The sequence below is a fragment of the Oncorhynchus gorbuscha genome, linkage group LG03 (genome assembly GCF_021184085.1).
Source record: "Oncorhynchus gorbuscha isolate QuinsamMale2020 ecotype Even-year linkage group LG03, OgorEven_v1.0, whole genome shotgun sequence".
Classification (NCBI taxonomy): Eukaryota; Metazoa; Chordata; class Actinopteri; order Salmoniformes; family Salmonidae; genus Oncorhynchus; species Oncorhynchus gorbuscha.
This window is the reverse complement of record NC_060175.1, coordinates 37126657-37139557: the sequence shown is the minus strand read 5'-3', so window position 1 is coordinate 37139557 and position 12901 is coordinate 37126657. Positions and strand designations below refer to the sequence as shown.

The 12901-nt window shown below is 40.0% G+C and overlaps 1 protein-coding gene across 2 annotated transcripts in view; it reads right to left on the bottom strand.

Annotated features, from left to right (window-relative positions):
• Positions 1 to 8440: 8440 nt before the first annotated feature.
• LOC124031332 (claudin-19-like) overlaps positions 8441 to 12901 on the bottom strand; it is a 29808-nt gene continuing 25347 nt past the window's right edge. Inside the window, exon 5 of one of the 2 annotated variants that reach the window (XM_046342430.1) lies at positions 8441 to 10159. In XM_046342430.1, coding sequence (XP_046198386.1) covers positions 10123 to 10159 — 37 coding nt within the window. In that variant the 3' untranslated portion in view covers positions 8441 to 10122. The remainder of the gene's footprint in view (positions 10160 to 12901) is intronic. The other variant, XM_046342429.1, reaches the window with a different exon arrangement.

Sequence of the window (12901 nt, the reverse complement as noted above, 5' to 3'; positions counted from 1 at the left end):
GTTGGGGCGGTATGCAAAATGGAGTGGGCCTAGGGGTTTTGGGATGATGGTGTAGATGTGATCCCATGATCAGCCTTTCAAAGCACTTCATGGCTACAGATGTGAGTGCTATGGGTCGGTAGTCATTTAGGCAGATTACCTTAGTGTTCTTGGGCACAGGGACTATGGTGGTCTGCTTTAAACATGTTGGTATTACAGACTTGGTCAGGGATAGGTTGGAAATGTCAGTGAAGACACTTGCCCGTTGGTCAGCACATGCTCAGAGTACACGTCCTGGTAATCCGTCTGGCCCTGCGGCCTTGTGAATATTGACCTGTTTGAAGGTCTTCCTCACATCAGCTACGGAAAGCGTGATCACACAGTTGTCCGGAGCAGCTGGTGCTCTCATGCATGATTCAGTGTTGCTTGCCTCAAAGCGCGCATAGAAGTATTTTAGCTCGTCTGGTAAGCTCGTGTCACTGGGCTGCTCAAGACTGTGCTTCCCATTGTACTTTGTAGTGTTAAGATACTGTTATAATCGTTAGTCCAGTGATTGGTTTTTCACAGTATCACTGAGAACAACCACTGATTGATCTCTCTTTTTCTGTCTACTACTGGTGGCTTATGGGATACCAGGGATAACATAGGAGCTGGGGGTGTGACTTTCAGTCTGACCTCAGCGGTCACCCTGTTGACCACCAAACAGGAGTGAGGTCATAAGACAGTGCCGGAGTGGCCAGGATTGGACTACACCACTGGCTAACTTGCCGAGCAGATAACAATCAGTAAAAGCTACATATAGATGTCTCCATATTAACGATACAACTTAGAGTAGTGTTTCTCAAATGGCGGGTCTTGTCCCTCAAGGGTCATATTGATAAATATAGGTAGGTTGTTGTGATTAGAAACATGTGTTATATTGAATTGATGGGTCAGAATGTTCAAAGCATGAGGTGATCCGACGGTAATTATAGAAGCATGAGGGTTAGTAAGAATAAGTCATGTTTGATCAGTGTGATGTGATGTCCTGGGATCTGAAAGGTGAAATCCCATCTGCTCAATGATTCATATGCATGCCATTTTCAACCTAACCGCCAGTGGTGCCTCTAATTTGATGGGGGTGAGGGTGCTGGTCGACTGGTGAACTGGAACTCCATTCAAATTAACTGAACGGAAACGATCAACATTCTCCACATTATTAACAGTATGCCAACTGGCTGTACAGTAGTGAATGTTATTATTCTCATCTAATCTGGGGTCACATCCAATTGCGCTTTTTCATCTTGAGGTGTGAGAACAGTCTCCGAGATTCCAAATAAATATTGGAACTGACAGATCTAGACACACACGGTCCACATTTACTGAGACGCTCTCTTAAATAAAAGCTCATGATTTGACCCAATCAGTCATTCTGACTTGTTCTAACTGGCAAAAAGGGATAGGACATTTTTCACTGTGACACCCAAGATAAAATAATACTCAATGTTTTTGTTTTTGTAACTGCATATTGCTGCTCCCTGCTTACTTAGGGAGTACAAACACACATAACAGAATACAATAAAATACACAATAAAAACAGAATACTATAAAAGTACAAATATTATGTTAACTATTCATACTTAAAAGTCATGTTTGCAAAGGACCTTAATGTCAATGCCTGCTTGAGGACAAACATATCAAAGAACAAAACAGACACTTCTGGAGTACATTGGAAGAGAATACAAATATTGCTTCTGATTTAAAAACCAACACATTTCAGTAGAACAACCTTAGTCAGGCTGTTGAAAAAACAACTCAAAGTCTCATAATGGAGATCTCAGGTGTGTGTGAGATTTCATGTCCATACTCTACCCCCACTAACCCCCACTGATCTCTGTGCTTACCTATCTGGATTCATTCTAGTGCTGTGGGTTGGTACGTGCTGTAACTGTCTGCTAGATATAGTGTAAAAATGACTCTGTTAACTCCTTTACCTAATCTAAAAAATTCCATAATATCTTCAAGTTTCTTTCTAAAGGTTGACTTGACCAAAAGGTCAATAAATAAAGTAATTGCTGAGATGAATGTGTGTGGGAGTAATTTTCATCACTAATAACTGAGATACATAGACTATACAGTGCCTTCGGCAAGTGTTCAGGCCACTTGACTTTTTCTGCATTTTGTTAAGTTAATGCCTTATTCTAAAATTGATCAAATATAAACAAATCCTCAGCAATCTACACACAATAGTCTATAATGGCAAAGTGAAAATAGGTTTTTAGACATTTGTATTTAGACAATTGTATTAAAAAGGAAAAACTGAAATACCTTATTTACATAAGTATTCAGACCCTTTGCAATGAGACTCGACATTGAGCTCAGGTACATCCTGTTTCCATTCATCATCCAGCTGTTTCTACAACTCAGTTGATTGGACATTATTTGGAAAGGCACACACCTGTCTATATAAGGTCCCACAGTTGACAGTGCATGTCAGAGCAAAAACCAAACCATGAGGTCAAAGAAAATGCCCGTAGTGCTCCGAGACAGGATTGTGTTGAGGCACATATCTGGGGAAGGATACCAAAACATTTCTGCAGCATTGAAGGTCTCCAAGAACACAGTGGCTTCCATCAATCTTAAAAATGTAAGAAGTTTAGAACCACCAAGTCTCTTCCTGGAGCTGGCCGCCCTGCCAAACTGAGCAATCTGGGGAGAAGGGCCTTGGTCAGGGAGGTGACCAAGAACCTGATGATCACTCTGACAGAGCTCTAGAGTTCCTCTGTGGAGATGGGAGAAACTACCAGAAGGACAACCATCTCTGCAGCAATCCACCAATCAGGCCTTTATGGTTGAGTGGCCAGACAGAAGCCACTCCTCAGTAAAAGGCACATGACAGCCCGCTTGGAGTTTGCCAAAAGGCACTTAAAGACTTCCAGACCAAGAGAAACAAGATTCTCCGGTCTGATGAAACCAAGATTGAACTCTTGGGGCTGAATGCCAAAGGTCACGTCTGGAGGAAACCTGGCACCATCCTTACGTTGAAGCATTGTGTTGGCAGCATCATGTTGTGGAGATGTTTTTCAGTGGTAGGAACTGGGAGACTAGTCAGGATCGAAGGAAAGATGAACGGAGCAAAGTATAGAGAGATCCTTAATCAAAACCTGCTCCAGACCACTCAGGACCTCAGACTGGGGGGCGAAGGTTCACCTTCCAACAGAACAACGACCCTAAGCACATAGCCAAGACAACGCAGGAATGGCTTTAGGAGAAGTCTTTGAAAGTCCTTGAGTTGCCTAACCCAACGGACTTGAACCTGATCGAACATCTCTGGAGAGACCTGAAAATAGCTGTGCAGCAACACTCCCCATCCAACCTGACAGAGCTTGAGAGGATTTGCAGAGAACAATGGGAAAACTCCCCAAATTCAGGTGTTCCAAGCTTGTAGCATCATACCCAAGAAAACTCGAGGCTGTAATTGCTGCCAAAGGTGCTTTAACGAAGTACTGAGTAAAGGGTTTGAATACTTATGTAAATGTGATATTTCAGTTATTTATTTATTTATTTTGATTAATTATCAAAAATGTCTCAATGTTTTTTTGCATTGCCATTATGGGGTATTGTGTGTAGATTGATGAGGAAATAAAACAATTTAATCAATTTTAGAATAAAGCTGTAACATAACAAAATGTGAAAAAAGAGGTCTAAATACCTTCCGAAGGCAATGTTGAGTTGAAGTCAGAAGTTTACATACACTTATGTCATTAAAACTAATTTTTCAACCACTCCACACATTTCTTGTTTACAAACTTTAGTGTTGTTGTTGTTGTCAAGTCGGTTAGGACATCTACTTTGTGCCTGACACAAGTCACAAGGCAATGCTACCAAATACTAATTGAGTGTATGTAAACTTCTGACCCACTCGGAATGATATGAAAGAAATAAAAGTTGATATTTTGGAGGATTTTCTGAATATGGCGTCAATGTAAACCGAGATTTATGGATATAAAATGCATATTATCGAACAAAACATAAATGTACTGTGTAACATGTCATATGACTGTCATCTGATGAAGATTTTCAAGGAGTTAGTGATTTTTTTTATCCTGCTTTTGTCATTTTATCTTTTGCTGGAAAAAATGGCTACGTTTTTTCTTTGGTTTGGTGGTGGTCTAACATAAATATATGTTATGTTTTCGCCGTAAAACATTTTAAAAATCTGACACGCTGGGTATGAACAAGGGGTTTATCTTTCATTTGAGGTATTGGACTTGTTAATGTGTGGAGGTTAAATATTTCGAAATAATATTTTTGCATTCCCTGCGCCACCTTTTCAGCTGAACAGGGGGTGGGGGGGAGTTCCCTGGGGGGAACCCCTTGCCTTAACAAGTTTTTAAGCATCTCCAATCAAAAATCCATTTCGCAACAAAGCCTCCTTCGCTCACGCCGCCAAACTTACCCTAGTAAAACTGACTATCCTACCGATCCTCGACTTCGGTGATGTCATCTACAAAATAGCTTCCAATACTCTACTCAGCAAACTAGATGCAGTCTATCACAGTGCCATCCGTTGTGTTACCAAATCACCTTATACCACCCACCACTGCAACCTGTATGCTCTAGTCGGCTGGCCCTCGCTACATATTCGTCGGCAGACCCACTGGCTCCAGGTCATCTATAAGTCTATGCTAGGTAAAGCTCCGCCTTATCTCAGTTTACTGGTCACGATAACAACACCCACCCGTAGCACACGTTCCAGCAGGTATATCTCACTGATCATCCCCAAAGCCAACAAGTCATTTGGACGCCTTTCCTTCCAGTTCTCTGCTGCCAGTGACTGGAACGAATTGCAAAAATCGCTGAAGTTGGAGACTTTTATTTCCCTCACCAACTTTAAACATCAACTATCTGAGCAGCTAACCGATCGCTGCAGCTGTGCATAGACCATCTGTAAATAGCCTACCCATCCCCATACTGTTTTTATTTTATTTACTTTTCTGCTCTTTTGCACACCAGTATCTATACTTGCACATCATCATCTGCTCATGTATCACTCCAGTGTTAATCTGCTCAATTTTAACTATTTGCTCCTATGGCCTATTATTGCCTACCTCCTCATGCCTTCTGCACACACTGTATATAGACTTTATTTTTTCTACTGTGTCATTGATTTGTTTATTGTGTTATTGGCTTGTTTATTGTTTACTCCATGTGTAACTTTGTGTTGTTGTCTGTGTCACACTGCTTTGCTTTATCTTGGCCAGGTCGCAGTTGCAAGTGAGAACCTGTTCTCAACTCACCTACCTGGTTAAATAAAGGTGAAATAAAAAAATATATATATAAAAATGCAGTATATACATATGAGATGAGTAATGCAAGACATGTAAACATTGTTAAGTGAATGAGATCCCGTAGAATAGTATAGAAAATAGTGTATACATATGAGATGAGTAATGCCAGATATGTAAACATTATTAAAGTGACGAGTGATCCATTCCTTAAAGTGGCCAGTGATTTCTAGTCTATGCCTATAGGCCTCTAATGTGCTAGCGATCTCTGTTTAACAGTCTGATTGCCTTGAGATAGCAATGATCCAACATCTAGTGGAAAGCCTTCCCAGAAGAGTGGAGGCTGTTGTAGCAGAAAAGGGGGGACCACCTCTATATTACAGTTTTTTCCAACTGCTTACACACAAAATCTTTTCATGTCACACGATTTTTGCAACCTCTCACTCAAAGTGCTAAACTACACACCAAATATCCAAAACCATAAGCTATTTCTCAGCCTTTGACTCAGTTGTCAATTGCATAAAACACATTTTTCAAAACATTACACACAATTCTCTACCTAAAACACAATAATCTAACAGGAAGTGACTTGCTTTCCTTTTCCAAACACAACCAATCAAAATGCTACACTTATTCACCAGGTCACACACACACTCCTCACATGTACAAACACTAATAGCTTAACTGATCACTAACCAATCATTGCTTTACTGTAGTATATGCCTATAAATAGGTCAAAGGTCAGATTACCTGTTTTGAACAATGGATGCCAACAATGGACAGAAAGCAAGAGGAGAAGGAGGGAGAGGAAGAGGAAGAAGAGGATAAGGGCAAAGAAGAGAAGGAAGGAGTGCCATCTCTAATGAGATTCTTGTTCTTGTTGATCATGTTTTCAACCACGGTTTGACCATGAGAGAGGCTGGACTGAGAGTCCAGCCCAACCTGAGTCAATTTACAGTGGCGTCCATAATTCGAACCTTCAGAAATGAGAACAGGTTTGCAACTATCTAATGACTATTTTAGCATTACAGTAATGTACTGTAAAATACATATGACTGCGTAGTATTGCATAAACATTTGTAACTCTAAGCCATTGATTTACTGCGCTGCATTGAATGAATAAAGTTGGTTATCATGCTGTACTACATTGTTTTGTAAATTGTTTACAGTTCCTATGCTGAACACATACTGTGTTTGAATTCTGTACAGAGTGGGAAGGCAAAGACATCATGGAGGATGAGGACTCTTGTTTAGAGATGTACAAGAGACTGCAATTATAAATATGGTTTTGGCCAATAATGCAATTAGGATTCATATTTAACAACATCAATGCTGTAAGCCTGTCGACCATACAACGCATCCTCCAACGGCACCGAGTGACGATGAAACAACTTTACAAGGTGCCCTTTGAGAGAAACTCTGACAGAGTCAAGGATATGCAACATGACTTTATAGAGGTATGTATGCAACACTACTTCCAGTACTTCAGACATAAACGATTTACTCATCTGTATATCCGTTTGTCTGTTACAGAGAGTATTGGACCTGGATGCCCATGTTATTCACCATGAATTTATTTATGTGGATGAGGTTGGCTTCACCAAAACCAGGCACCGCGGAAGAAATGTAATAGGACAGAGGGCAATTACCAATGTCCCTGGACAGCGTGGGGGTAATGTAACTATGTGTGCTGCCATCACTCAAAACGGGGTCCTCCATCACAATGCCACACTGGGTCCGTACAACACTGGCCATATGCTCACTTTTCTGGATGCAATTTACACAATGCTTGTCCCTGATCCAGATCAGGAGCCTGCTAAAGTTTTATGGGACAATGTTAGTTTTCACCGGGCTGTTCTGGTCCAAAACTGGTTTGCCACCCATCCACAATTTGTAGTTTTGTACCTACCCCCATACTCACCTTTTCTAAAGCCCATAGAGGAATTCTTCTCAGCCTGGTGCTGGAAAGTGTATGATCACCAACCCTATGACCGCATGCCGCTTCTCCAGGTGAGGACATAGAGGTTGCCTCTGTCCAAGGTTGGATACGCCATGCTAGGAGATACTTCCCTCGATGTTTGGCAAGAGAAAACGTATCTTGTGATGTGGACGAAGTATTGTGGCCAGACCCAGGCCGGAGAAGAGATCAAGCATAGCTTAGCACTGGTGACTGCCCCCCCCCCCTACCAATTCCTGGACTGCCCCCCCGGGACCCCACACACACAATGGTGTTCTTTACTGTATTCTAAAGAATATACCTTTGGTTTACATATGTTTATGGTTTTGTTGTATGCTACTGTATACAACAGTAATGTTTGGTCTAATAAATATTTTCTGTTTCTACATTGCATTGGTGTTTACAGTGTACTTGTTACCCCTCTCAGCAGATTACCTTCACTGTAGAACATTCTATTGAAATGTAGATATAAGCCTATGAAAGACCAAAGAGCTTTAGATTTAGAACAACAGTGTTTACATGGTATATCCATGGTATACTATTATGAAAGCAGTGTTTGCCATTTGATGCAAATGCTTCATTCTGACATGTGTTTATGGCATTTTGAATGCAGTGTTACATTTTGAATGAGATGTGAGGCATGTTGCATTTTGTGTGTTCAGTTTTGGGAATTGTGTGTAGAGTTTTGAAAAAAAGGAGACAGTTTTGAAAATGTGTGTAAGCAGTTGGAAAAAACTGTTATGCCCATGATTTTGGAATGAGATGTTGAACGAGCAGGTGTCCACATACTTTTGGTAATGTAGTGTATATGGTGGTGGTGGTGGTTGTGCATGTTAACTGATAATGACTCTGAGAATACAGAAGACCTATTGAGGCAGAACTGGAATTCCACCGTCTGCAATTACTGAACAACGGGGAGCAAAGAGAGGTATTTGGGGTGGAAGAGAGAAAGTGGGAGAGGTGAAAGAGAGGGAGGTTGAAAAGGAGGGGTAAGGAGGTGTGAAATCATATCTGAACTCCAGGAAGAGGCCTTGTTCTGCCCACACACATGACTCATATTAGTGTGTGTGTGTGTGTGTGTGTGTGTGTGTGTGTGTGTGTGTGTGTGTGTGTGTGTGTGTGTGTGTGTGTGTGTGTGTGTGTGTGTGTGTGTGTGTGTGTGTGTGTGTGTGTGTGTGTGTGTGTGTGTGTGTGTGTGATGGTGAATGTGTATCTTTAAGACAGCATGAACACAAGGTTTTTATCCGTTTACTTTATTCTAAAATAAACAGACAGGAGTATACATTAAATGAGATGATACATACAGTAAAATAATAATAGAGAATATTAGATCAAGAAAATATATGGTAACTAAATGTATGCAACAGAAAAAACACGTTTGACCTGATTATATTCCTGGCCAATACAGGGCTTGTACAGGAGACAGTGCTTTCAGCACCTGGAGTACAGAACATCCTCCATAGTCAATAACAAAACATCTCTTCCATCCACACTAAATCATATTGCCACTTAACTAAACAGAATGCAGGTATAATATCCTCAATCCGGGATACATTACATGTACTACTTCCAAACAGGCTCACAGCTTTGACAAGGTGTGCCTTCGCTTTCATCTGTTAGGGACATTTACAAATCTGTCTTTCTGTTGTTTATTTAAGTGGTATACTAGCTACAGTACAGTTAACATCTATGTTCCGAGATAAAACTGCATGCAACAGTTTGTCTCAGTGGATCATTTAATGCAAGAGAAAAAGACGAGCACGGATATGTTTTACAATACGGGTACGATATGCATCATCCATATAGGATGTGACACTGCGGAATCCGTGTATAACAGTCAAAAACATACACACAGACACACGTTATAAGGCACTGCAGTAGAGCATATATGTAGCAGAAAGGCTGGAGGTGGTGGTATATGCACCTGGGCACTTCTGTGTAGAAGTACAGGATCAGGTTCACTCTCCCTCAATTTTCCAAATAACAGTTATATCTCATAGGTGAGCACGGACAATACCTGTGCATATTGCTGTAACAACACTCTACTATAAAAAAAACGTCAATATTGCTTGTGTACAAAATAGATTCTAAAATACATTTAAACATTTAACACATGGGCATCATTAAGAATGATAAAATACTAGTTACCCATTTGGGTTGGTCTGGAGATGTATTACTTCAAAAGTGTATTCTGAGTTTATTTTGTTACATTCTGAGAGTGTGTTTCCTATAGAGTGTCTTGTCTGTTTCTTTAGACAGTGTCTTGCCTTTTGCCAACAATCTAACACATCGTGGGGCCAAAGGAGTCGCCCAAACTATAAGTATTCCTCCTTTTTCTCTGGTGGGGAACTTTTAACATTTGGTCTGCAATTTAAAAGAAAAAAACATGTTTCAGTAAATGTACACTTGTATCTCAGAGAACAAAACCAAAAGGCACATATCTACAAACCCAGAAATCATAGGATATCAGTGAAGCAGAAATCAACAAAACATGACATGACAAATCTTACCTATACAATTAAAGTTCAGTAAATAAATGATAAAAGGACAAAATGAGTTTCTAGTAAAGGGTTCACAGGATGAAATACAGTAATGCCACCCCTCTAGTCTGAAAGGTGGGGTCTAACCATCTAACCATACTTCTCCTTTCAGAGTCCCTATTTACAAACAACCTCAATGGGGTGAGGGAAAGGGGAGTGGCAAGCTCTTAAAGGTGTGGCGGACCGATAACTTAATATCAGAGACAGATAAGGTGCAGACATTAAGGAAGGGAGTGTGGGGCTGGTGGGAGGGAGGTAGAGGGGTGCGACATATGCTATAGCGGAGAGACAAGGGTCCACATTTTGAATCTAGGAAGGAGCAGGGAAAGGGGAAACAGTGAGCGTAACTCGGACAGTCTTCAAAAAAGGCAGGGGGTGGTCAGTCAGGGAAACTAGTCTCACTCAACAACTCTGCCCTGAATTAGGGAAGAGAAGAAGACAGGCAGAGAAGAACAGCATTAGAGGAGAGGAGACGAGAGGGGAAAGAGAGACACATCAAAAACTCACTGCTTCATCGTTACAGGCAGCTAGCTCTCTGCTGTTAGTGAGTGAATGAGTGCTTGATGCTACATGTTAGGTAAGGATGAATGAAAAGAGGTGCTAGCCAGGCTTTCATTAGCTCTGTGGTTAATGAGTGAAGATGGTTGATTCTAGGTGCTCATGCAGTGTTTTTGAAAGTGAAAGCATGTTGGCGCTAAGTGAAGCATTGGAGGATGAATGATGGAGAAGCAGAAGAAGAAGCAGAAGCTCGTCAGTCACAGCACACAGATCATTTGTTACGATCATATGTTCTATGGCATGGAATAGATCTGATATGATGTCCAAATCTGTTGGGTTTATGATTGTTGGTTTTGTTTGGTTTGGAAACAGTTTGGTCGTGTTGGAAGCAGAATCTTTTTTGACAGCTAGTATACAGTATCTTACATTATTGTTGATATACCTAGTCACTTGAGGCACACAGTAATAGTACTTTGGGAGGGGAGGTCTTAAAAAGAAGAACTTTTCTGGAAAATGTTGTTGGTGGTTCAACATTTTATTGCTTATTTTGAAGACAAATAAACATACTGTTTATAAAAGCAATATAAATCATTAAAAGTCCTGGTCAATAAACTAGTGTAGTACATTCTTGGGCGGAAGCGTAGCCTAGTGGTTAGAGCGTTGGACTAGTAACCGGAAGGTTGTGAGCTAACCCACTGTTCCCAGGCCGTCATTGAAAATAAGAATATGTTCTTAACTGACTTGCCTGGTTAAATAAAGGTAAAATTTAAAATAAAATAAAAACATGTGTTTCACATCAGTTAGACCTACCATAGGTACGCACATAAAGTAAAACAAAAAACATATTCAAATATATCATTCTATTATCTTTGAAGTGGGCTTTTAGGTAGTTTGGTCATGTTTGTCCTTTGGTAATGACTCTTAGAGGACATCTGCTGAAGATGGGCTCATAACGGTTTTAGCAGAAGTGGAGGAGGTCCTTCAAGACCTGTGCACCCCCATTCTGAGTATAATGGAACACTCCATACACAAAGGCTTTACCAAGAAGAGGGGCCAAACAACCAGAAAACGGGGGGTATTGAACGGTTCTTAGAAAAGTTAAATGGTTCTGTTATCGGAAGCCAAGTTAATGTATGTTGAAGAGCCATGATAAAGAGTCAGTAGTATTGGGTTGTGGACTGAAGCAGAGAAATGTGAGTTGGCGTTCAGGGGTCTAGATGGCCTGAGTGGATACTTGTATACTTTCATTTCAGGTGGCTAGATGGACATACAATGATATTTAGTAGTATAGAATAGAGTAGTACAAAATGGATCTTGAATGTCCATTGAAAATAAAGGTTTTCTATAAGAGTTGTTTGTCTATTGAACACCAGAATAATAAACCCCTGAGTTGAACTGAATCTCTGTTTTTTTTATAACAGTTGGTTTTTCTAAGAGATCAGCCAGTGGTCCTTATCCCATTAATTCTCTGAGATTTATAACATGTGGATGATCGGTATTGTGTAGACTTGGATGTGTTAACGAATGAAGCATGATGTTAAGGCATAATATAATGGCCATCTCTCTCTCGTTAAAACAACATTTCTGTTAGCTCACAACATATTCTACCTTTCCTTTACATCTGATTCGAACTGATGACCTCATAAGATGTTCAGAGGAATCATTTTGTGGAAACTGATTTCAATTCTAATCAGAAGGTTAGCCCTTTATATAGTGTCAACAACTACATTCGATTGGAATGTTTAAGTGTTAAAGGCCACAACGCAACACACACAAACACACAGCTCCAACCAGGAAGCATAGGACATGCTAACCAAAGCCACGAAAAGGCAAAACTGTATTTTTTTGTATTTTTTCTTCGATCATATTTGTCCCACAATTTACCTTTAGGCATTACCTATGGCTCCTCTACACAGTAACTTACTTTGGCATTACTTTATTGGTTTTTGTTTTAGTTTGCATAAAGGAAGACTGTTTTACAAATCATTTTTTTATTCATGTCTATTAAAGTGCAAAAACTGAATTATCAACTGTATCTTACGGTCAAATTCAGGAGGCTGTCTGTTATAAAGACAAACGTCCAGTATACGTTAAATAATGTTTAAGTAAGGGATAATCAACGAGGGAATATGCGTTCTATGGAAAAGAATGAATGACGCGCAAGTGGAGTGAAAGTGACCTTCCAACGAGTTGCATTATTTTCCAGAGAACACATAGAGCCCCGAGTTGATTATCCCTTTCATACCATGGCTATAATTGAACACATTTACCACTAGAAATGTATTCAACATCTACTGAAGGAGCTAGCAAGTTTACAAGATAGTGACTGTAGTTGCTGTGTTAACCAAACAAACAGACTTGCTAGTTTCGCTAACCAAACCATCAGTCCTGGCTTGCTATTATGAAAATGTAATTCAACAATGACAATAATGTTTTCAATTTGACTTTTGCTTTCAAAAGCAGGTGAAATAAAACATGTAAAAATGAACTATAGCCATTGAATCTACCGTGCAAATATACCGTGCATTATAGGGAAATAATGCATGCTCTAGAATCCCATTCAAGTCAATCAGAAAAGAGGATTCAACAATGCTATGGTATAATGTCTTTTAAGCCACATGACAGATTTTATTCACATAAAATATTTAAAAGGTTAATTG